Source organism: Typha angustifolia, chromosome 8, assembly GCF_048772165.1.
Source record: "Typha angustifolia cultivar Huaian chromosome 8, ASM4877216v1, whole genome shotgun sequence".
Taxonomy (NCBI): Eukaryota; Viridiplantae; Streptophyta; class Magnoliopsida; order Poales; family Typhaceae; genus Typha; species Typha angustifolia.
In genome coordinates, this window is record NC_133246.1 from 15,120,980 (window position 1) to 15,145,356 (window position 24,377).

Sequence of the window (24,377 nt, forward strand, 5' to 3'; positions counted from 1 at the left end):
TCCCCCTTGTCAATTTGTTGGGGGCTTATGTCACCAAAGATAGACTCCTCCCCAAATGGAGCAAGGCGAGTTTGGTGCGTCTGCACTCTGCTCCCCCTTTATAATGTTCTTATTGCTAATCCTACAAGAATAGCAACCAAATGAATCTGAAAAGAAATCCTTGCATGAAACTCTTGGGATCTGATTCCAGAGTAAGCTTTCTTTATCTCAGATTTAATTAATGTTCCCTATGTGAGGTGTTTGAATAAAAAAAACAAAAAAAATAAGAACATATAAATATAAAAAATGTCTCATTTTAAATATGAGAAAAAGTGTTTAAATATAAAATATAAAAAGAATTTTAGAATAAGTGTTTAAAGTAGTTGATGAGTTAATACTTAAATTTAAATTGTGGATGATAAAGAATCCAGCAACATTAAATTATTCATAACTACTGAACTTGATAGAGACTTATTACGTTTTGTGTATCACGATGACATTAAATTATTTGTAACTACTGAACTTGACAGAGACTTGTTATGTTTTGTGTATCATGATCTGCTTAATGGCCTACATAAGTTTCCTTCCTTTAAATCTCAGTTTAGATTAACAACTTGCAGAGGCCAACTTAGACGTCTTACAAAGAGTGTGTTACACTTCACCAGCAGCAGAATCCAAGGAGAATAGATGAGAATCTTAAGATGATGCTATTAATGTATTAGCATGCATCCAATAATATAATATTCGCCGTATTGAATTCCGATCCTCGTATAAGTGCTTAGTGTGATTATTAACTAAATTTTTACATGCGGAAAAATGTAGCTGCTTTAAATATATTAGTTTGGACAAAAAAGATCGATTCTATCCATTTAATTGATACAATAATACATCACCAAATATAATTAAATGGTGCAACTATATCTCTCGGACAACCTGAACAGCTAATAAGAATACTAACATGTAATCCACTGGGGATTGGAACCTACCAAACGGTATCAACTACCACATCAATCAACTCCCATGGTTGGAATTTAGAATGCCAAGCAGAGAATTTGGTATCTAGAAGAAGGTCTAATTCTCTTCCCATGAGAGCTTGACAAGTTGCCCACTTTAAGTTTATTGGAAATGGAATCACAAAGTCGAATTAGATCATTAAAAACGGGTGTCGGCTTAGGCTTACCTGAATCTCTCTTTAAGAGTGCAAGCTCCTAAGGGTGGCTACTTTGGCTTCTTTATTCGGTATCCAGTGAGAAAGATTTTAAGTATTCCATTCCACCACTTGGTTATTCTTGCAGCAAAATTTAACTAGAATTAATACTTACATGAATGGCCACTTCTTCTTAGTATCTTTCACTTTGGTTTCACTAAGGCAGTAACTTGTGAATAGAAATGGAAACTAAGTGATTCAAACAAAGTTTGATAATTAATTATCCTTTTTCCAGTTGAGAGAATTAGTACTAAATGAATAGGATAACGAATGAGAGGTCATAAAACTCTCAAGTTGCATTCCTTTTAACTTCCAAATTACATCCTACTAGAGTACTAGAAAGCCCTTCACCTCAACATCAATAGTAGAAAAGAAAGAGAAAAAAAAGAGTAGAGATAAAAGTGAAAAAAGAGAAGGTGAAAAGGTGAAGAGTGAAAAAAAAAAGGAAAGAAAAAGAAGCCCCCTTCTCCTCAGCCCCTGTACCCACACACACTTCCTCCCTTGACTCTGTTTTCTATCTCCCTCTCTTCTCACTTCCAAGCACTAGAAAACCAATGCAGTCTTTAAGGCTCCTCCTTGGCCTTCATGTGAATCTCTGGGGCAGCGATAGTAACTCCCACAACTTGGTCTGAGGTCATCTTGTTGTTTGCTCTGGCCTTCTCCACTTCCACTATGTCCATGATCTTCCCATTTCCTTCTATGGTCTTGATGGCTAATGGCAACTCCAAGGCTGTACTCTCATTCTTCTCCTTGTTCTCCTTGTACTTCCCCCAGAGAACAGAGTAAAGGCCTGCTACAATGAGGACGGCCCCAAGTACACTGCATATCCAAGCAAGAATTTGATGGAAAACTTGTCAGCTAACATGCTTATTTCTTTCTTTCTTTCTTTCTTTCAAGATGAATATTTTTTTTATGGAAGTCTTATTCTTACCCTCCCAAGTATATATTCTCAGCAAGGATGAAGGAGCCCATGATGGCCACTATGATCATCATCAGCGGGCTGAAAGCAGAGGCAAAGACTGGTCCTCTGCTTTGTATTACCAGCCCTTGTACATAGTAGGCAATGCTAGATGTCACAATTCCCTGTTCATCCAGACGCAACCAGAACTTTGTCAGTCGCTAGGTATACATATATAAAAAGAGAGAGATGAGAGAGAGAGAGAGAGAGAGAGAGAGAGAGAGAGAGACTAACAGCATAAGCAGCAGCAAGAAGGTTCATGTCAAATCCTATGCTCCACACTGAGGGCTTATGCTCCATGACAAAGGTGACAACGATAGCTTGCAGGGTGCCAACAAAGCAAATCAATGTAGTGAGAGAAAGAGGAGCATCATACTTCTTCAGAGTTGTAGCCTATAAAACCAAGATAAAACACACTCAGTTAATTCAAACTCCATCCTCACTAGCTGCCAATAGTACAACACCAAACTTGGTCTACACTTTTTCACCTGGAGGATGAAGAGAGAAGCCCAAGCCAGAGTTGCTATGATGAGGCAGATGGAGCCCTTGAACCAGTCCTTGTCGGTCGTTTGCGGCGCAACCGGAGCGCCGGCTTGGTGAAGATGCATGTGCTTGGTCCAGACCATCTCAAGTATTGGCCCCTTGTAAAGGGTCATCAACATAGCACCAGCCACTGTAACCAGAGTGCCCACCAACTTGGCTTGGCATCTCAACTTCTTCAGATGAAGCTTCTCCATCCTGAAGAGCACTGCCATTACAAAGGTCATGGCCGGCAACATGTTGCTCATCGCACAAGAAAAGGTCGGCGACGTGAACTTCAAGCCGGCGTAGTAGAAGTTCTGATCGATCACCGGTCTACAATATTTTAAGAGAGAAGAATTATAATAAAATACCATCTCATTCCACGGAGAGATTGATTAATTGATTCCAAGGACTAACAAACTAACCCGAGAAGAGCAAGTACAAAGATCTGGACAAAGACCCAAAATGTCATCTTAGGCCTCACTTTCCTGTTATATATATATCGCCATTAGCATCAACGTACTTAGAAGTTAGAAGGCTTCATTGCATGCTATACAAATATAGTCTGATTTGTTATACCTCTCGAGGATTAGGGCGAAGGGAGCGATGGAGAGGGTCGCAAAGGCGTGGCGGTAGACGACGAGGACGTAGTGGCTCATGCCATGGTTGAGTGAGACCTTGGTGATTATATTCATGCCGGCATACCCGAATTGGAGGGAGATCATGGCTATGTATGGCTTGCACCTCTGTAGGAATTTGTTACCACTTCCGTGGGTCTCCATGGCCATCTTTTTACTACAAAAATAAGACGAGGACTTGGAGCTCGGAGAGAGGGGAGGAGAAGACGCGAGGAAGAACTCAAGAGGCTTGCCTGGTTGTGTTCTCTCCTAAGAAGGAGGGAAGGCCTTGGGCGCCAATTTATAACCGAAGCCAACGACTCCCAACGAGGGCTTTTTGGGGAAGTAAATTACAAGTGTAATCGTGTGAAGGGCTTTCTCGGAAATGTCAACCCACACCTGGAATGGCGACATATTACACTGCAGGGTGGTGTTATTATTATTTTTTGTGTGTTTGCATTTAGAACCTTACATAAATAGCTTTACATGGGGGGGCGTAGATGCAAAAAGACCTCAAGCATTATCCAAGTCTGGAGGGAAGTGGGTCCCGCGCCTTTGGGGTAGTGAGTTGCCTCCGCGTGGCGGCAAATTGGAGTGGCGATGTGATAGGCAGCCATCCAAGGGTGCGTATTGTGCGAGCTGATGACACACCCCTCCCCCGCTCGTGGGCCTCGCCGAGGCACACTGTAGTGCGCGCCTCACACGTGTGGGGGCCGTCATCACCTGCCGTCCGTTGGCACCGGCATCTCGTGATGCGTATTTTTTCCAGGATCATCACGGGGGAGGGAAACCAGGCGTACGCGCTACACGTGGCGGAATAGTGGGTTCGTAGTGCGATACACGACCTGCGGCTTCACTACCAAAAGGCCTCCCTTAATTACCATCTCAGATATGTATTAAGGTTAATTATTCCGTTTGTCGTAGGTCTTATTTTGCAAATTAAACCTTCCTTATCTAGGAATACCAATTAAATACTGCATTTTATCTCTCTCTCTCTCTCTCTTAAAGTTGTTTTATAGAGCATTGGATTTTTATGAATAAGTACATTTATACACTATAAATTATTGTTTAGATGTAGAACCTTCTAAAATGTCCTCTTTGGTTAGTTGTAAATTAAGACAATGCTTTCCGAATCATATTTAAGAAGCATTTTTGCCCATGTCTACAACCTCATATACTGCACCATTTTGACTTATTTTTAAAGGTTGACAAAGGAGAATCTCCAAGATAAACATTAGTTGTTCTTATCTCCATCCGAGCAGCTTATTATCTTTGAATCTTTGTTGCATGAGACTGGAATAATAGCAACTCCGATAGCATCAAATGTTGGTGAACAACTTTCGCCAAGTGGTTTACTATAAGCAGCAACGAGATACTAAAAACCAATTTGGATAGAGATTTGGGGTCAATTCGGCAACTTATTCTCCCATTCCAAAGAGCAAATTGCCGGATTCTTAATGCGAACATTCTCCAGGAACGAGGCTGCAAAGAAGAGGTTTAGTATTGGGCACAAAAGCTCATGGTCTGATGTCATTAGATACTTAATTAATTCCTGCATTAAAGCCCTCGAGAGAATATTAATTAGGACCATTGCACACTAATCCTTCCGGGCTACAAACTTAATTCGTTTGGCATGTGTATGTCTTTTTCGTGGAACAAAGTGAGAGAAGAATAAAGGAGATTAGTGGATTCCTACGTGAAAATAGTTTTAGGAATTAGGGTTTTAGAGAATCAAGTCCGTTGGGGCTGCGGTATCCGGGCCTTGCCGGATCGATTCCCTCGGATAAAATCTTGGTGGTGGAAACTAAGGTCAATCTCCTGATAGAGAGTTTATGCATTAAAAATAACATCAAGCTAGATTATTATTATTATTATGTAAGAAACTTACTCCGGCTAATTGAGTCTATCAAAGTGTTGAAAAGGAGTAGATTACAAAGGTTATAAGGGAGCTCCTCATTGGACCCCAACATGCAAGCAGGACAAGCGATCTTATTATGTTTCACAGCCAAATCTTTTATTCGATTTCCTTCACTATAAATATGGGCGAACCTAATACCTTCAAAACCCTCCAAAATATTAAAATATTTTAAAACTATCCTCTTGACATTCAATGACTTTCTCTGTCTCTTTGCAAAAGATTTTGATTAGAACCTCAAAGTCCAATTCCATCACTACTTTTCAGCAACCATAAGAGAGAGTAGTGCGCATCCCTAGTCTTAACCCCACTTCTCAGTCATCTGAACATATCCTTTAGGTATTGGTTCTCAAGCAATGCCCACCCTTACTTCATTCTCCAATCTCAAAACTGCATCGGCGTCGCCTGATATCCTTCCACCGGCCAAGCCCCATTAGTGTTCATCTTGGTCTAACCTGCCTCTGGCCACCGCCACTTCGACCTAAAGAGAAGTTTGTTGAGGTAGCGTCATATTATCCACCCTACTATACTCCTCAACAAACCATAATGCTAGACATGGCACCATTTGTGGTTGGGCAGCCATCCCACCAAAAGCAACATTATTGCGTTGCTTCTTAGATGCCCCATAACGTCGAAACAATTACTATCTTGATCTCCAAATCTAGCCGCCTCTCTTAATGTCAGCTCACACCCAATCTGCTCCAACTAACATTTTCAACTAAATTTATGAAATGGTAGGCTAACATCAATCTGTGCTCATACTTCTCTACTGTATCGACAGCAAACATGAGGTGATATAAATAACCCACGGAGGCTAAAACGATTGTCTTCTCCTATGTTAAGATTGCCAAGACATGCCATCATCCGAATATGGTTCCATACCACCTTCTAGCAGAACATACGCACCTAGGGAGCCGCCTTAATGCATCCATAGATTCTTTTCGTTGTACCCAATTATCTTGAGGCTGCGAGAGGCGAGAATGATGCGGAGAATTAAGCATGAAAAAAGAAGAGGTATATATATATATATATATTGATGAAAAGTGAGGTATCTATATTTATGGCATCCGTGCTTTAATCCACATGCAGTTGTTTGATTTGACAATTAATTTCATGCATCTTCTTATTCCAATTTTTTGAGTCCAATGATGTTTGGACATTGCAAGTTGCTCTGACCTGACTCCATTAAATGGCGAAGAAATGGGAAGGATGAGGTTCCTTATTTGGGACTAAACATTATATATACAAATTAAAAAAAAAAACCGAGGAGAAATTTCCTTTTATACTATCCCTCTCTCTCTCTCTCTCTCTCTCTCTCTCTCTCTCTCTCTCTCTCTCTCTCTCTCTCTCTCTTCGAGATTCTTGTCTGTGTGAAATGAGCAGATAATTCCTACATCTGGGTCGGTAGACGATCTCTGGGTAAAACAAGAATTGGAAAACGACAAAATAAGAAGATGTATATATTTTTTAATTGTAATAATTTGGTTATGGAAAGGAGCAAGGAATCCACTTCCTCCCTTTTGTCTAACCCCCCAAACACTTCCAAAGTGGAATCTCTTCATATCAAAATGTCTCCAGCTATGTACATACCAGGGGAGTTGGAACAAGAGTCCCAACCAAATCATGACACATAACCCCCTCCACCCCCACACCCCCTTTATTGGGCCCCATGGGAAGCCCACTAGCCCATTCTCCCTCTCCCAAAAATCCCATCCCTTCTCATCCTGTAGGACACTCAACCCTACAAGTGACTCATTACCACCCACACACACACACTAAAAAACCCTACTCCAATCTTCTCCTCCTTGCTGCGATGGCCTAAATGGCATTCCCATCCTCCATAACACCATCATCGCCCTCGCGAAAACCCTATACCAGTAGATTCGACGACAACCGGATATACGCCGGCCATGCAGAAAGCTACGCTGTCGGGTTGACATCACCATGGAAGAAGAAAAAAGATTCGAATATTTATGGATGCTTTGTTTGCACAAGTGAAAGTAAAAAAAAGAAAAAAGAAAAGGCTCATCATGATTTATAGATATATTCTTTTTTTATACGTATAAATATATTTCCAAGAGGTTTGGATAATGGAAGAGCTCCAATTCGAAGACCCAAAAGGTAGACAGCAAGTAGGGTGGTGGAGCTCCAGTGACATGCTCCTATGTGTTCGACCTAATGTTTGCCAGCCACAAAGGAGTCGTCCTCGCTCCTCACTCCTCACTCATCTAGCCATGATGCTTCTCCATTACCAGCTTTCCTCAGATTGAGCTGAGTACGATCACTTAATTCAAGATGCTGCATGAATATTAATTTTGCGACTTTTTTTTTGTTTTTTGTTAAGGAAATATCGAGTGACTACTATCTTACTCGATTACAAATTGTTGTTAATTTTTATTATTAGAGTCATAATGAAAGCTGATAATATCATTTTACTGTTGTTTTCAACTCAACTGGATTGATTGTTTTCATCTCATAAAGTTCAAAACAAAGTACCCTATTATTCATGCCCAACCATATAGACTAATTAAGCATTTCTAATTCAATATGGCACTAGGTACGATCAAACCGATAGCCTAATTAATCACTAGTTATATATTATAACAACTTATAAAGAGACTTATGAAAAGTGTTTCCATATTCCAATTATAGTGGCAATGAGACATCGTTAAGTTTTCAATTCTTTAAAAATAGATACTGATAATAGCTTTACGATTATGATAATAATTGCGCACGCTTAGCTAGAGATGATCATACGCACGACACGTTACCGCGCTCTATTACGCAACTCGACCTTTAACTAATGGTGTATCTTTTAGGTTGTCTTCTTCTTTCTTCTTTTCCCTTTCCATGGCAACATAATATAGTATCAGTCTCATCCCTTCTCCCACAAATGCACGCTTTTGCAGACTAAAGACCCCCCACATTTGATCCATTTCGCTAACATTATTATGATCATGGAGCTGCATGACTACTTGTCCTCCCCAAAATCCAGATAGAAGGCCCTTAAAGGGTGCACTTTAATTTTGATGCACTTTGGGATGTCCCTTGAGCTAGACAAAATATATCAGTGCCTTTGATGGCTTTCCCCTCATGCTAAAGGATGTCTCTACATCTCCCTTGTAATATATATATATATATATATATATATATATTTATATATATCGCCATTGCCCTCGCTAGCTAGCTAGCTGCTCACCATTGCTCATCCAAAGATTCAAACTACTTTGGTCAAAGATTCATCTCTCACAATACCAAAAGTGTGGATCTTTATGTTCAATCAATAGGCCACTCAACTGAGCTTTTGCTCCTCCTTTTACTTCCTCTTGCTTCATGGAGGAGGAAAATGAAATCTCCTTCTTTAATTAATTAAATCCTAAGCTAAGCCTCCATTGGGTCTCCATTAAGTGCACATAATTTTATTAACCCACATGCCATTTTTCTAATCTTAACTACTCTAATCATGCACCACTTTTTATCTTTTGTGAATGCCAAAAGGAAAACCCTAGCATTTTCAAGACTACTTTCTTTCCATTTGCAAGATTTTAACCTGTGTACGTACGTTGCCTATTAATTTCATATGTAAATAGGTCTGCTCAATTCCAATGGTCCAAGCTTGCACAGTTGAAGTCAGTCCAAACAGCAATGGTATTAAAAACGAAGGGTGTTGGTTGATCAAAAGGCTCAATTTGCTTTCATTTAGTGCCGTGTTTCTGGACCTCAAAGTAATGCTTGAATAGGACACTTGAAGCTCTACAACAGAACACATCGCACAATATATATTTTTGTATCATTAAACTCGATCGTGCACTAAAAGTACTTTATTAAAGGAAGAGAAGGAAGAAATGTCCAAAACTTTCCATGAATGCTTACTTCATATTTAAAGTGATTGAATCAAACATTAATTAATCTTAAGTTTTATGTGGCGCTTCTTTGGAGCAATTAATGGGATTTGATTATAATGCGACACGAAGACGTTTTAATAATGATATAGAAAGGAAAAACAAAGTAGTTACTAAATAATCTCTCTCTTCAAAAGCTTTTGGGGGATGGTCAAGCATAGCAGCATCATAAAAGAAGCATATGACACGCATGGTCTACCTAGATAGGATGCATGCATAATATTAGCACGTAACATATATATATATATAAGTAGGAGAAACCATCCTATCAGGATTCGAATATTTTGACCATCTAGAAACTCTATTGTAAATAAAAAGAGGGACGTTAAATATCTCATCATCGAATACTAGAAAAGCTACCTATAATTTTGTCTGGAATCTAGCCTAATAATAATAATAATAATAAGAAGAAGAAGAAGAAGAAGAAGAAGAAGAAGAAGAAGAAGTGTGGAATCTGAGTTATTTGCACCTAAAAAAGATGTTATATTTTAGTAATAATAAAAATTAGACTCTTGAAACTGAGAGTCTCATTTTTTTTACACTAGAGACACCTTTCTATAATTAATACAAATGCATATACTTTACATAAAAGATGTACCAACCTATTGTTTCAATTTTGAAAGTTGAAGAGATTTTTATGCAAATGCCAGTGAAATCTTAATCACTTAACACTATTGTGATATAGATCAAATTGTAACCGTTTGTCAATCATTCACAAAGATATAAAATTACCCCCACAAAAATACAGTTTGATTTGATGATAGCAGAAACAATTTTGTAATTTGACAATTTACTTTTAAAAAAATATGTCAACAGTTATAAGAATAGCTTGGTCACTTGTATCATTAATTTTGAATTAAAAATCTAACGATTAATTTGATCTTGATTACAAGAGAATATAATACTTAAATTTGACGTACAGGAGTGTAAGTAAGAATCAGACTATAACTTGCCCTAAAAGAAACACCAAATTTGACTTGCAACAACATATCACCAGAACGAATCATATTTCCTGAAAAACGCCTGATGAGAATATCTTTCTATACCATCTCTAGTAAAATTCCACACTGATCTGGTTTGCCTACTAATTTGATTCCTTTAGATTAACTTTTCAACAGAAACTTATACCTGACACGATTTAAAATACTGCAAGATTAAGGAACATTCTTTTGTTTGCATACTAAGAATTGACACTATCTAGTGGAGTACACATATATAGAAGCCCTCTGCCTTGCATTAGGGCAAACAAATGGTATTTAAATAAACATGAAGCCTTAGTAGTGGTGAATGAATAGCCTAATGAGACATTAATTATCTTGCAAAAGATACATGGCAAAGCAAACAGCTTTAAAAGTCCTCAGTGCATTTATAAAATATATAATGAAGCTAAGACTTGTCGTGCATAAGTATGGCATTTACATGTAGTCCATAGTGCACAACATCTATTATTGTAGTACCAAATATTCTGATCATGATATGTAACTGCAAGGATTCCATGCAATCTAATTGGGTATATGGAAGAAAGATATTGCATATCTATAACAATAGATCTTTCCATGGCATGCAACCAACTCCAAGGGTTTCAAATTCTATCTACTTGAGTCCATAAAGAAGTCTACAATTAATTAATTAAAAGGTAAACAAAACCTTAGGGTTACTCTTTCTCCTCCATTGGCAATTACTAGCTTTTTAAATTGCTTAGAATAAGCGGACAGATGCTGATTAAGATAGGCATATATTCCCACACCTCATGGGTCACAATTTGGAGATAAAGTGACTTCTGATTCAGTGTTAATGTTTTATTTGAGCTAAGTTCTTGCAAGAAATGCATTGTCCTCTAATTACCTTCTGCGTTCTAAAACCCAATCAAATCATCTGTCTAACATCTTGGTAAATCATAATCCAGTAGCATGAAAACAATTCCTGAGACCGCAAGATGAGGCCAAGTACATACATTACACCATTTAAAGAACATTTATTTGCATATCTAACACATCAGAAAGTAGAAGTGTAATTAATACACTCCAACACTGGAGGGCTCGCGTATATATCCAACAGAAGTTGCAGACTTGCATATATAACTGAGTAACCGGTGAAACTTTTTTTTACATATAAGGTCATATATTCAGAAGACATCGCCCATATGGAAGCACACATATCATTTCTTTAGGGGTATGTGCACAATTTTACAGGCTCTGAAGGGTATGCATGCAAGGTAGCATCTGTATAAATCAAAACAATCTTGACGTCTAAATATCGGTCAGATCATATTCATCTCCTACCTTAAGAAGGGGCAATACATGTAATTTTTGTTGTAACTGCTTCTAGACAGTCACTCGCACAAGACAGTTGACTGTGAATAATAAAAGGTGGCAAACTAAGATATTCAAAATTATTATTCCCAATTAAGTGCTACAATAGTATCCTTACATGCAACGATGGAGCGAATACTTTCAATCCTTTCTATCAGTCGGTTAGACAGCATATTCAGCAAGCAAGAACTGCTGGTTGCAGAAATTGGTAAGATAAAGTTACAAGAAGAGAAAAGTATAAGGTCATGGTAAATTCTACCACAGAATGTCATGACAAAATTTTATCAACTTTCTTCTGTTGTTAGCAGATTGATTTTTTTTCCCCTATAAGTGAGCAATGCTAGAACAAATGGAACACCAACCCTTATGAAAAGTAATATATAACTATCAGACTGGTTAACATCTACACACAGCCACGACATAACATGAAGAAGATGTTAACTATAATAATCAACATGGTTAAGAAAATGGTCATACTGTGTTTCATTAAGTGTCTTCAAGACATCCTTCCAGTTAATGACCTGCTCTGAAAGTGGTCTCGTGTGAATTTTCACTTGATGACTAACTAACTTTCTAATAGGAAGCCTTAGAAATTCTTGAACATGAGATAAAGCCTGCAAAGAAATCACAACTAAATTAGACATGAAAGTAAGGCAATGTGTGCACAAGATGGTTAGTAATTAAAGCTTGCACTCACATCTTGATTGTTGATGATGTCTTCATAATACAAAATTATGTGCCGGATGCTGCTGTAATATTGTAAACAATCTGCAATAGCTTTCTCGGCATCGCTGAGGTTTGAAATTAGAGTTGCAGTGTTGATAATGGGCCTGAATCGTGCCAATATCTCAGCCTGTGCAGACCAATACAAATCAGCAAAACAATACAGTCCAACAATACATACCTGCTGGCAGATCCGCAACATGATGAATATAACCTACTGTAGATACCAGGACTAGAAAATAAAAGCAAACTGCGGAATTCCTAGTGCTAGAGATAGTTAATTGTAAAGTTTATGATGAAACACATGAACGAAACAGCAAATTTCGTGCCATGTGGGAAATTTATTTTCATAAACATATGCACAAGTGATCATACTGTAAATTCTTATATGAGAGGGTTTTCAGCCTCAATAAATGCTGGAAAGAGGATATAGCTGGAAACATGAAGATCCAGCTTATTGTGAGAAAGATTTTAGGATGGATGCAGCGGAGGAACAAGCAAGTGAGAGACAGAGACCGACCTCCTCTCTAGAGTGGACGTGCGCCTTGTGAGTGCCATTCAACTGCTTTTCTTGTCTATCATAATCATTAGCTAACACTGAGATGAATCTCCGCAAAAGATTCCTTCGAAAAAGAAATATCAGAGAAACACCATTTGCTTTGAAGTAAGTAAGTATTTCCTTTTGGTGATCCATTAATCCCTGAAATCACAAAAAGCAAATAAGTTGACTAATCTAGTCATCTTAGATAATAATTTAATTTAAATAAGAAAAATCTATCAAAAACACTTTGCCTTTTACTTTTATTATCGTTTAGACCCTACCATATGGATATTTATTATTCAATCTTTACATTTTGCCTAAAATTATTCAAAAACACCCTAGGTTAATTTTATCCTAACAATAGTTAAAGAACTAGAAAATATTTCATTATTTTTTAAAATAAAAAATAAAATAACTAAAATGTCCCTCATTTGACTTTAAAATATAGTCCTCCGTGTAATTTTACCTTAACCTATAAAACACGGATATTATGGTCATTTTGCACCTATAGTTATCTTAACTCATCTGTAAGTAATTGATAGTCAACATTAGGCAAGATGCATGAGCCGAATGATAAAGATCTATATGATAGGATGTAAATAATAATAAAAACAAGAGGTAAATTGTTTTTGATAGATTTCTCTTTAAATAATTATCCAAGTCAGCAGTCACCTTCAACGCAGCTATAAATTAAGTCTACTATTCTTAGTTGTTTGGCTTATTAATCATAACACATCATTTTTAATATTAACGTAAATGTATAACAGTGTTCAGAAAAAGTATAATATTTGAGCCAAGATAATCAATTCAATGTCATGATCAAAAAGCATTGAGATCTAATATGACTGAGTACCTTAAGATCTCATAGAATAAACAAATAAAGCTTTATCTAGAGGTTCATCATCGAGTACAATGTCATCCTGCTCCTCAATCGCGAGAATGTAAACTAAGCTAGAAATTATAAAATAGGTGCTCTTTAAATTGTCCAAAAATGCCAGGAAGAATACAAACCTCCACAAGAACCATGTTTCTCCGAGGTTCAGCTCCTCTGGAAATGATGAAGACCTAATATGATTATTTATATTTTATAGGATAACTTATCAGCAGTAGCTGCCAGAATTCTGAACCTAGACCAGAAACTTCAACTAGACAAATGAGAACAACACATGTATAGAACACTCATCTATACAACGCAGCCACATTATGCAGAAAATTTGTAGGTGGGAAGCACAAATACAGCACAAAAGCATTCAAGTGAAAGCATGCTATCTGCTATGCACAGAAGATGTTCTATAAAATGGTACACTCAGAAAGCTGTTTTTAATGGTTGGTGCCAAAACCCAAAACAACAAATCTAGAAGTTGAGCTCCCTCATTAAATGAAAAAAAAGGAATAAAAAGAGCCGAAAAGCTTTTTATAAACTTCTACTCTGAGTAGAATACTGGACAAAGGGATCAAGAAACAACCTGGAATTTGCAATAAGCACCACCACCATACCTAGACCTATCAAAATAATAAAGCCAGCTCGAGCTCGAGCTCAATCAAGCTTGACTAAAAAATAAGCTGAGTTGAGCTTGATCTTCAAATTAAGCTCGAAAATATTTGAGTCAAGCTTGATCATGAGCTAACTTGATCAAGCCTCGGAAAGGTTTAAAATAATTATATATATATATATATATATATATATATTATGAGCAATGCTTTCTATACTATAATATACTTCTGTTATATTCTAAAATTTGTTTAAGTGGATTGTTACATACTCTTATCTGGATATTTCTTGTAGAGTTTAAATTAGAATTCTGATTCTACCATATCTTTTCCAAATACTTGGATATTTCTATTAGTTTATATTTGTAATATTTTTATTTTTATAGTTGTAAGCTTTATTTTAAGCTTGATCAAGCTCAAAATTTGGCTTGAATTGATTAAAATTTAAAATTACTTATTGATTGGCTCATTTAAGCTCGAAATTATTTTCAATTCAAACTTAATCAAAGCTAAGCATGATCAAGCTCGGCTTGATTACACCCCTAACCGTATCTGGAGATGATAATGAATATGATCATGATGCAGCCAAAGAGATAAAAAACAAACCTGATTTAGCATCCATTTTAACCCAAAAGCAGCTACACATTCGTTTTTCGCTGCACTGGTTAACCAATCCAAGTTGTAGACGGTGTCCAAGGTCTTCATAATAGATGAGGAATCAGCTCGTCTTGCTTTAATAGAAAAAATTTCACCATTTGAGCTAACATTAGGATGGCTGTTCAGCAAAGTTTCAAACCATCCACTTCCAGATCTTTGCATAGACACAATAACAAAGTACCGGACAGGAGTACATGAGCATTCACCCCTAATAAAAACAGCAGCATCATTCAGAAAATGAAAGCAACTAGTATGAAGTGCCACTACTATAAGGGTTAAAAGGTCACCTATTATAAGTCCTCGGTTGCGGAAAGTGCATATACTGTATCTCCTCAGGTGGGATATTATGAGTAGGACATAAATTTTCTGCTTTTCTAATAGTGAATAGTGCATCCCTGGCATTCTTTTCTACAGTAATCTGATTCATACAGAGATAGCATATGTATAAAGCTACTAATGAGACAAAGAAGACAAGTATCACTCTCAGTGGAAGCAATGAACACTTAGATGTCTTCAATGAATATTCGCTCTGCAAATATAACAGCAGCGCTCAGGTATACTTCAATCACTGGAAAAATATCTGACAGAAAAGATTTAAGCATTTGATTGTAGTACCATGATTTCTATATCACCAAGCACCAATTATGTAACCCATTTTCTCAATATCTGGCCTGTTGACAACATAACAACATCTACGATCTTCATGATTTCAGCAGTCTAGTTTCAACGAGTGCATTATGCTGCACAACCAGGTTAGATCCTTGTGCATTATACTGTCAATGAGAAAAATTCCTAACAATTAGCTAATTATTCAAAAAGCATATATGTTAAGCAAAGATACCCCTAAAAAAAGTAAAGTTTTAATGCAAAGACAGCTAATCAATCTTAATGCTCAATACAAACTTGCAGCATAAAAAAGAAGCCTAGACTACTTCTAACAAAAAGGAAAAGTGAAAGAGAAAATTAAATATCTTTTCCGACAAGGCACAACAATCCTAGAAAAGAAAAGAAACGCTAACTAGTGTCTGTATCATATTCAACTGTTCTAACTTCCCTAAATTTTCCTAACTAGCTCTTATCCAATGATATCCTTTTACGCATGAGGTAATGTCCCTAAGGCAATTTATATTTATCCTTCTGATCGCTAGCCTCGAAAATACCAGATGCAGAAACGAGCACATACAAAGATTTTTTTTTAAAAAAAAACTATACCTCGAAAAGTAGGAGAAAAGAATCGAGGAGACAACAATGCAAGAATCTCTCCGGTTTAAACAGCTCAAACAATGCTCCAGAATCAAACTAGACAGTTAATTAGTTACTCAAAAATCTTCCAAGAATCAGCCCAAACGAGATCCAGCTTAAGAAGTTAGAATCTATGCTCCCAAATTGGGTTGGAAAGAATGCTGGATATAAATTATTTACCTGATTCGAGGGAGGGAAAGCGAACTCTTATCTCCAGCTGCAAGTAAGAGGTGGAAGAAGAGGGAGCTCTGAGCTCGAAGCGACAGAGATTTGAGAACTGAGGGAGAGAGAAAGAGAAAGAGCCAAAGAGGGGTTTGGGAGAGAGAGAAAGAGAGAGAGAGAGAGAAGAGGAGGGTAGAGTCACGTGCTCCGACCGTGAGGGTTTTAGTTAGACCATTCAAAGTCAAAACGCGGCTGGCTTCCGGTTTCGAATTAAATTTGAATTTATATTTGGAATTTCAAGGGGTGAGGGAGTAGCTGGATAAGCAAGCATAAAGTTTTATATAAAAAAATCCACAGGCTTGGTCGCATACTGATGAGTCGACGATAAAATAGAATTACTTAGCTTGTGCCAAAAAATTTATAAATATTGTTGCTTGCGCCAAGAATTTAATTGCTTCTCAGATTTCAACTTTCTTTTGTTATTCTAAAAAACTTATTTTGAAACTTACGTGAATATTTAGGTATATTTTTATATTAATTGAAAAAATTTTAAAAATATTCTAAGAGATAAAATTTATCACACGCTATCAATAATAATATATATATAATAAAGTATGAAAATTATAATCACAAACACAAAAGTTTTTATATGAAAAAACTCAAAATCGAAAAAAAAAATACAGATCTAAGCTTTGATTGAAACTAATCACTAAAATCTATAATGGTTAATAAGAAACTTACAGATCACCTGCTGATTCCCACGACTCAATTTTTACCAACTTTGCTCGCTAGACTTCGCGATACATTACTTCTCATGATAGGTTACCAAACTTCAGTGCTCCTTGATGTTGATTCTTTCGTCTCAGTGACTCTCGAGACATAGTTTATTTAAATCGAATGTAAATACGTTAAGATAAAAATGATTCGGCACGTTCTATCTAAAATTAAGAATTAATTTTTAATAGCCTTCAAAAGGTTATCTCAATATTATTAACAGCAGTTTCTCTAAAAGATGATTTTCAATTTAATACCTAACTTATTAAAACTATTTATATATCTTACAGAATAAGATAATTATCTTTCACTCAAACTCCACTCAACAAACTTAAACTATATATATATCACGAGTAGTGAGTAGTTAATAAGCGGATAAAAATGGATTTAACTCCGCCCCCACACCAAAGGAAAAAGAAAAAGAAAAGAAAAAGGAACAAAAGGATAGCGGTTCAAAACAAGAAGCGCGCCACACCGTTGCTACCCTCCAATTCTAAAATGGCCACACCCATTCCTCCCCTGCTATCCCAAAACACCCCCAATAACTACCCGACCTCCTCCTCCGCCTCTCTTATCTCCCTCTACTTCCGTCTCCTCTCCTCCTCCACCTCCCTCCTCCACCTCCGCCACCTCCACGCCCGCATCCTTCGGTCCCACATTTTCTTCTCCTCCTCCCTCCTCTCCTCCACCCTCCTCCTCTCCTACTCCCGCCTCCGCCGCCTCCTGCCCACCTCCCTCGCCGTCTTCCACCACATCCCCTTCCCCAACTCCTACTCCTTCAACACCCTCATCGCTGAGCTCTTCAAATCCTCCCTCCCGCACCTCGCCTTGCGCTTCTTCGCCAAGATGCACTCCTCTCATGTCCCCGTCGACGAATTCACGCTCCCGCCCATCATTCGTTCCTGCGCGTTAATCGGCTCTTCTACATCAGGTAAAATGATCCATGGAATGAGTGTGAGACTTGGTTTGGATAGGAATCTCTTTGTTGCGTCCACTTTGGTAATGTGTTATGCTGGATCATCGGAGACTTGCTATGCACGCCAACTGTTTGATGAATTGGGTGAAAGAGACGCCGTTCTCTGGACGTCAATGCTGTCGGGTTATGCACAGAATCAGGAGCCGGAGTCCGCTTTGCAGTTCTTTAGGGAGATGGTGAGGGAGGGAGTTTTGCTCGATGGGGTTGTCATGGTGAGCTTGCTGCTGGCTTGTGGGCAGTTGGGTTGGCTCAGGCACGGGAGGAGTGTTCATGCTTGCACTGTAAGAAGGTGCCCGAGATTTCCGTTGTCACTGGGGAATGCTCTTGTAGATATGTATGTTAAATGTGGAGCTCTTGGCTGTGCTGAGAGGGTATTTCGTAGAATGCTGCGTAAAGATGTCATCTCATGGAGTTCTTTGATTGTTGGGCATGGTTTGAGTGGGAATGTGGATGTTGCATTGAAACTTTTTGAGGAGATGACCGCAGAAAGGACAGAGCCGAACTCGGTTACTTTTCTTGGAGTGTTATCTGCCTGTGGGCATGCGGGCATGGTGGATGAGGCAGGGGAAGTTTTTGATAGGATGAACAAGTGTGGCATAAAACCTGAGTTAAAGCACTACTCTTGTATGGCTGATGCATTGGGTAGGGCAGGGCGACTTGCAGAGGCAGAGAGATTCATAGAGGAAATGCCTATTGAGCCCGATGAGGCCATCCTAGGAGCCTTATTGGCAGCTTGCCGAGTGTATGGGGATGTCGAAGTAGGGGAAAGGGTTTCAAAGAGGTTGATGGGGATGTGTCCTGGGAAGAGTGGATACTACTTGAGCTTGGCTAACATGTATTCAGATGTTGGCCGGTTTGACGATGCAGAAAGAGTAAGGGATTTTATGAAGCAGACAAATGTTGCCAAGCTTCCTGGAAGGAGCTCGATTGAATCAGATGGTTTTCAATCTATACCAAATGCCACATAGATTCTAGACTCGATATCACATTTCAAGCTATATTCCTTCAATGACCTCATCATTTTCTTCTAGCTCAACATGGATAGGACATAGGAGATGGTCTCACACGATTGTTCTATTTTGGCTAGGAAATAAAGAGCTTGAGTGAGATCCAGAAACACTCATTCTGCTCAGACTTAAGTCACTAACATTTTGATATCCAGATACGACCTACTTTAGTTATGCTCTGTTTACTTACTTTTAGAGCATAAAGTGATCAACACCAAAGTGTGCAACCTGTGTTACCAATACAACTAAGAGGCTGTGTTTGCAGACAGAAGTCAAGTCCTGCAGCGAGTTAGATCTTAAAGATGGGAAGCTGGATATTGCACCACTACTGATCTACTAGTAAGTATCAAAAGTTTCTGATAATCATTATTTCCAATATGGTCACTGTATTCTGATTATAATTCTCTTTATAAAATCAAGTATTAGGACCTGTCCTCATTCTTTGACAATAATGTGTTGCTCTTCATGTTGTAGCTATGTGAAAATTCAATGCATGGTCAACAATTGGGAAATCAGAGGCCACCCTCCACTGCAGGTACAATAAGAAAGAAGCTTCCTTTTGTTTCTCTGTATAGCAATATTAGCCTTTTCTATAAAATCATTATTAGTTATAGCATGTCTTCATATATATATATATATATATATATATCTTCTGTATTCATAAGGCAACCATGACCCAGTTTGATGTGAGAAGAGTATAATGGGAAAAAAAAAGGTTATCACATGTTGCAATCTCTAGAATAAAAGAAAGGTTAGCCGGTAATGTTTAGTTCTACATTAGCAAAGGGAAAAACCCTTGCGGGTCCAAAGCAAGAAAGGAAACAGCATACCCATCAAGAGAAAAGGAGTCGAACCAACCTCCAAACTTTTAGCTAGCTAGCAAGAATATTAGATACTAGTGAAGACACAATAATCTAGATTATGCTTGTATAGACTATTGTTACTAGAGGATTCGACACCTAAGATAAATTTTGAGTGTACATACATGTAAGCATATATCTCCTTTGCTAATATATATATATCTGCATGGTTTTGTAACGGTATTGCATGCATGTTTGCAAATGCTTAATTCATTATTCATCTATGGGATTTCATATATATATTTTATCTAGAAATCTTATTTGAACTGCTATTTTGTAAGACAGTTCACCAGAAAATTTTTCATCATATCTTGTCCATACACCTATCCTTGACGCTCACAGGCAGCCCACCCTTCATCCTAAGCGTCAAGGACATCACCTTCTCAGGAGAGGTGTCCATATCCTGCACTTCAATCACGAACCTCTCCAAAAGGGACGCCACGATGGACTTCATCTGTATGTAGGCCATCTCCTTCCCCAAACACATCCTGGGCCCGGCGTGGAACGCCGGAAACCTAAACGGCGACTCCGGACGGAAGTGCCCGTCCTCCGTTAGCCACCGTTCGGGTTTGTACTCCTCGCAGTCCTCTCCCCAGATTGCCTTCATCCTCCCCATCCCGTACGAGTTGTACGACACGAACCACCCTTTCTTCACGGCCGTGCCATCTGGCAACACGTCGTCCTCCTTCGCCTCTGTCGAGTTAACGGGTACGGGCGGGTAGAGCCGCATCGACTCCGATATCGCCGCGTGCAGGTACTGCATCTCCTTCAGCTCCTCGAAGTCGAAGGACGGCTCATCCTTGTCGGAGCTCCGTTTTCGGGTTCTCATTAATCGGATCTCCTCTAAGATCCGCTCTTCCACGTCGGGTCTGGAGGCCAAGATCCAGAAGAACCACGTCAGCGCCGATGAGGTCGTCTCGCGCCCGGCGAGGAGGAAGCTGATGACGATGTCGCGGAGGAATTCCTCGGAGTAATGTTCCCTCTCGTCGGCGATGAATCGGGACAAGAGGTCGTCCTTCTCGGCGACTTTACGGACCTCCTTCTTCCGCGACCGTATGATTCGGAGCGAGAAGTCATGGACGGTTGAGATGGATTCCCGGAGCCGTCTCTCGGATCCGACTCCGAGGAGCTTCTTGAGCCTCCAAAGATTGGGGATGGCGTAGCGGAAGCGCCCCGCGCTGAGATTCGCTGCGTCCTTGAACGCTTCCGCGAATCCGGAGGAGAAATCGACGTCCGAATCCTCGTCTTCTTGGCCGAGGCAGGCGGGGTCGAGGTCAAACGCAACCTTGCACACGTTGTCGAACGCGAAGCGTTCAAGTACGTCTTGGAGATCGAGGAGTTGGGATTTGGTGCAAGCGGTCTGGAGTAATGGGAGGAGGCGGCATCGGGTCTCGTGCTGGACGCAGCGCACGACGAAGGAGCGGAGTGAGCGGGTGTTGAATTCGAAGCTGGCGGTCTTGCGCTGGAGGCGCCACGTGTTGCCGTCGGAGTTGAATATGCCGCGGCCGAGGAAGTCGTGGAGGTTGGAGATGAAGCGGGCGCCCTTGGGGTAGTTGTCGAAGCGGACGCGGAGCACGTGCTCGACGTTAGCCGGGTTGGCGGTGATAACGCCGCGCACGCCGCCGGGTCGGTATAAGAAGAAGGTGTTGTTCGGGGAGGCGGCGAGGCAGGAGGCGATCCAGTCGGCTAAGCGGCGGCGGTTGGCGAGAAACTGGGGAAGGTGACCGAGGAGAGGGTAGGGGCGGGGGCTTGAGAAGTTATTTTTCCAGCATTTGGAGAGGAGGTAGAGGGAGGAGAGGAGGAAGAGGAGGAGGGCGGAGTAAGAGGAGATAGGAAGATCTTCCGTTGCCATGGGTGAATGTAGTATATTTGGAGCATAAGATTTCTGGTATTTATGCTCACGATGGAGGAATTGGGGATAATCGCCGCAACCTCCTCTTGGCTATAGATTTCACATGATGTCAGCTGGAGAGACTTTTGTGCTATAGACTGTATTAATCCAGTTCATCAACATGAGTTGAGAGTCGAGACCATGTCCAAGTATATGAGTGGATGTCATATTGTTACTGGGTGGTTGCACAAAAAATCACTACAACCTGCCTGCATAGAATTTTATTCCCCCCCTTAGAGAAGATATTATTTCTACCAGATAGGGATATAGCTTGTTGTCTTGAGGCCAGATTATCCCCTAGATTTTTGTATTCAAATTTTGTACGACTCTTCTCTTCTGGCCAGATAACTAATTGGATAGAATTATTTTTTTTAAGTATAGCATTTTATTTTATTTTAAAAAAAACCAAACAAAGTATGAGCCATTACATTATTATTATTTTATTTTTTTGGGACAAAATTCATTAGATAAAATTTTACTGGGAAAACAATTGCAACTAGATCTTTTAACAAATTAGAATGCATTTCGTAGCCATTTATAAATGGATTATATTAGTGCTTGCACTATTATTATATAGTATAATAGAATAAAATAATATTAGGTCAAAATATAGAAGAATAAAGTGCATTCGAATAAGTAGATTTGCTCGGCATTCATACCACTAGCATCATTTTCTTGGTAAGGACATAATAACGGTACTCTTACCACTACTGGACAATGTCACATCAATAATTAAGCACCTTAATTAGTTTGTAAACAGAAACTATGGAATATCAGGTCATCCAGAAAGTCTACCTTCGTCCGACCTCACCAGTCGCGAAATCAAATCCAACCAACTAAAGCTACTATGGTCTATTTGAACTTGATTAGACGAACAAGTCTAATTAATTTGTTCAGGCCTTCATTTTTTCCATCTTCTCTTTGACTATCACTCGACATTCGAAAAGCAAAAGAAATATAAATATAGGTCTCCACAAAGTCCTGATGGCTGTAGGTTTGAGTGGGCCATACAGAATCGGATGGCAAGTCCGCTTAGTCGGATTCGTTTACAGTAATGATAGTGCAAGCACTAATATAATATGATCCATTTATTAAGTAGGTCAAAAATTTTAAATATTAATATTATTTTATTTATTAAATGGATTATAAACAAAAGTGTCACAAGCTATTTAAATTTATATAAATTGTTTGAGTTATAAACGAGTTTATTCATATTACAAATATTTTTTTTTTGTCTTATCAATTTTCTTTTTATATTATAAACAGATTATTTGGATGATAAACAGACTATCATATCATAAATAAATTATCTTATTATAAATGGGTTAGTGAATCGAGTCATAAAAGAGTTAAATTGGTTGAGATAATAAACTAAATGAACACGATCTATTTATTAATCAAATTAGATGAGATGATCTATTTATGATCCGAATCTAATTAGATTAAATTTAAACTTGTTTAAAAGATAGGCTATTATATTGAATTATTATACCACTTTTAAGACCGATGCCTTTTCTTACTAAGAGGGGCAGAGTGTCAAAAGCTCCAACGAAAATTCCAATTTGACATAACCTGAGAAACGACTTTTAGTTAGCTTGGTTTGACCTGAGTAGCATCACTGCTTTGAATCGAGACATGCTGACCGCTTCCTTTGCTTACTAAAGACGTCAAACACTCCAATAACGAAACTTCCAAGTATGCAGATTTAGACAAACGACTTCTATTTAGCTTATTTTCGACCTGAGCGGGATCACTGCTCAACCATGGAGATTTTCACACCTTACATGATAAAACTGAGAGTATTAATCGGAATCCCATTAAATGGGCCTTTGGATATATGAGGACTGTACACTTTAAAGTGTAAAGAGAAGCCTGAAACTGGAAGCTGGGCTGAGAGCTACTGTCTAAGTGATGAGGTCATGGTTGTCTACAAGTTAACACTCTTTAGGGCATGAGACATGATATACTTAAGCTAGCTTATAACACTCACATGCATGTCAATGGTTGCTAATCCCCGATGTCGATGTATTGGTTTTCTTTTTCACGTATTTCTTTGTGTCTTGTTTCTTTTGATGATAGATTGATGAGTACCTGTTACCCTTATGAGGTGCACTCCAATGGTAGGTGCTTGATGTCTCAGTTCATTTATACAACCAGATAACTTCCACAATACTCTTTGCTTGTTATAATTTTTCTTTTCAGCTACTACTACTTTGCTGTTTGTATGTAAATGAAAGGATTGAAGAACCTAAGTTCGTTTAATGACTAAACTACTTTGTTCTTTAACTTATCTTGCATAGCATTAAGGACCTTAGACTAAATCATGATTTATGATCCATATATGTCATTGTCTTTAGTTTCTTAATTTTAACAGTACTTGTCATAATCCAAGACCTTAAATTTTACAAACCTTAGCAAAGATTGAAGTCCAGAAGAAAATTGGCATTAATTTTCATCCATAAGAGCTTGGTTTGTTTGAGCTAGTTGCAATATTTGAAGTACAATGGACTCCTATGGATGTCATATATTTACCACACTTATAATATAATTGGAGTTGGCTGGCTTTTCCAGACAAAGTTGTTTGTTTGCTCGATGTCATTGTTAGATGGAGAATACAGGTTTGGCATTTGCAATACTTCCA

At 38.6% G+C, this 24,377-nt stretch overlaps 4 protein-coding genes across 5 annotated transcripts; 1 reads left to right on the forward strand and 3 right to left on the reverse strand.

Moving 5' to 3' along the window:
- Window positions 1–1,447: 1,447 nt before the first annotated feature.
- LOC140765000 (WAT1-related protein At5g07050-like) lies at window positions 1,448–3,563 on the reverse strand. Its single transcript, XM_073103912.1, has 6 exons — window positions 3,246–3,563; window positions 3,092–3,154; window positions 2,633–2,999; window positions 2,379–2,537; window positions 2,118–2,269; window positions 1,448–2,005 (listed from the first exon to the last, which is right to left on the reverse strand). Exons 1-6 carry the CDS (start codon window positions 3,452–3,454, stop codon window positions 1,750–1,752), a joined length of 1,206 nt encoding a protein of 401 aa, XP_072960013.1. The 5' UTR covers window positions 3,455–3,563; the 3' UTR covers window positions 1,448–1,749.
- Window positions 3,564–11,468: 7,905 nt separating this feature from the next.
- On the reverse strand, window positions 11,469–16,407 carry LOC140765254 (uncharacterized). The gene is made up of 7 exons (XM_073104234.1): window positions 16,247–16,407; window positions 15,440–15,597; window positions 15,112–15,353; window positions 14,774–15,032; window positions 12,656–12,835; window positions 12,110–12,265; window positions 11,469–12,026 (listed from the first exon to the last, which is right to left on the reverse strand). The coding sequence occupies exons 2-7, from the start codon at window positions 15,440–15,442 to the stop codon at window positions 11,850–11,852; spliced, it is 1,017 nt and encodes a 338-aa protein (XP_072960335.1). The 5' UTR covers window positions 15,443–15,597; window positions 16,247–16,407; the 3' UTR covers window positions 11,469–11,849.
- A 1,051-nt stretch (window positions 16,408–17,458) lies between these two features.
- LOC140765156 (pentatricopeptide repeat-containing protein At4g14170) lies at window positions 17,459–24,374 on the forward strand. Of its 2 annotated transcripts, none has more exons than XM_073104100.1 (3): window positions 17,459–19,324; window positions 19,460–19,520; window positions 23,816–24,374. In XM_073104100.1, exon 1 carries the CDS (start codon window positions 17,501–17,503, stop codon window positions 18,944–18,946), a length of 1,446 nt encoding a protein of 481 aa, XP_072960201.1. In that variant the 5' UTR covers window positions 17,459–17,500; the 3' UTR covers window positions 18,947–19,324; window positions 19,460–19,520; window positions 23,816–24,374. The 2 variants fall into 2 exon arrangements, with proteins under 2 accessions (XP_072960201.1, XP_072960200.1); XM_073104099.1 differs by lacking the exon at window positions 23,816–24,374 and adding an exon at window positions 20,188–20,325.
- Window positions 19,819–22,054, reverse strand: LOC140765155 (cytochrome P450 CYP94D108-like). Its single transcript, XM_073104096.1, has one exon. It carries the CDS (start codon window positions 21,695–21,697, stop codon window positions 20,150–20,152), a length of 1,548 nt encoding a protein of 515 aa, XP_072960197.1. The 5' UTR covers window positions 21,698–22,054; the 3' UTR covers window positions 19,819–20,149.
- Window positions 24,375–24,377: the final 3 nt, after the last annotated feature.

Bases quoted from the DNA above. Each gene is read 5' to 3' on its own strand.
- LOC140765156 (XM_073104100.1), top strand. From the start codon at position 17,501: ATGGCCACACCCATTCCTCCCCTGCTATCCCAAAACACCCCCAATAAC.
- LOC140765155 (XM_073104096.1), bottom strand. From the start codon at position 21,697: ATGGCAACGGAAGATCTTCCTATCTCCTCTTACTCCGCCCTCCTCCTC.
- LOC140765254 (XM_073104234.1), bottom strand. The intron at 12,266-12,655 runs GTCGGTCTCTGT...TGGTCTGCACAG, and splicing joins ACGTCCACTCTAGAGAGGAG to GCTGAGATATTGGCACGATT. The intron at 12,027-12,109 runs GTGAGTGCAAGC...ATTTCTTTGCAG, and splicing joins ACATCATCAACAATCAAGAT to GCTTTATCTCATGTTCAAGA.
- LOC140765000 (XM_073103912.1), bottom strand. From the start codon at position 3,454: ATGGCCATGGAGACCCACGGAAGTGGTAACAAATTCCTACAGAGGTGC. The intron at 3,000-3,091 runs GTTAGTTTGTTA...AAAATATTGTAG, and splicing joins TTTGTACTTGCTCTTCTCGG to ACCGGTGATCGATCAGAACT. The intron at 2,538-2,632 runs GTGAAAAAGTGT...TTGGTTTTATAG, and splicing joins CTTCTCTCTTCATCCTCCAG to GCTACAACTCTGAAGAAGTA.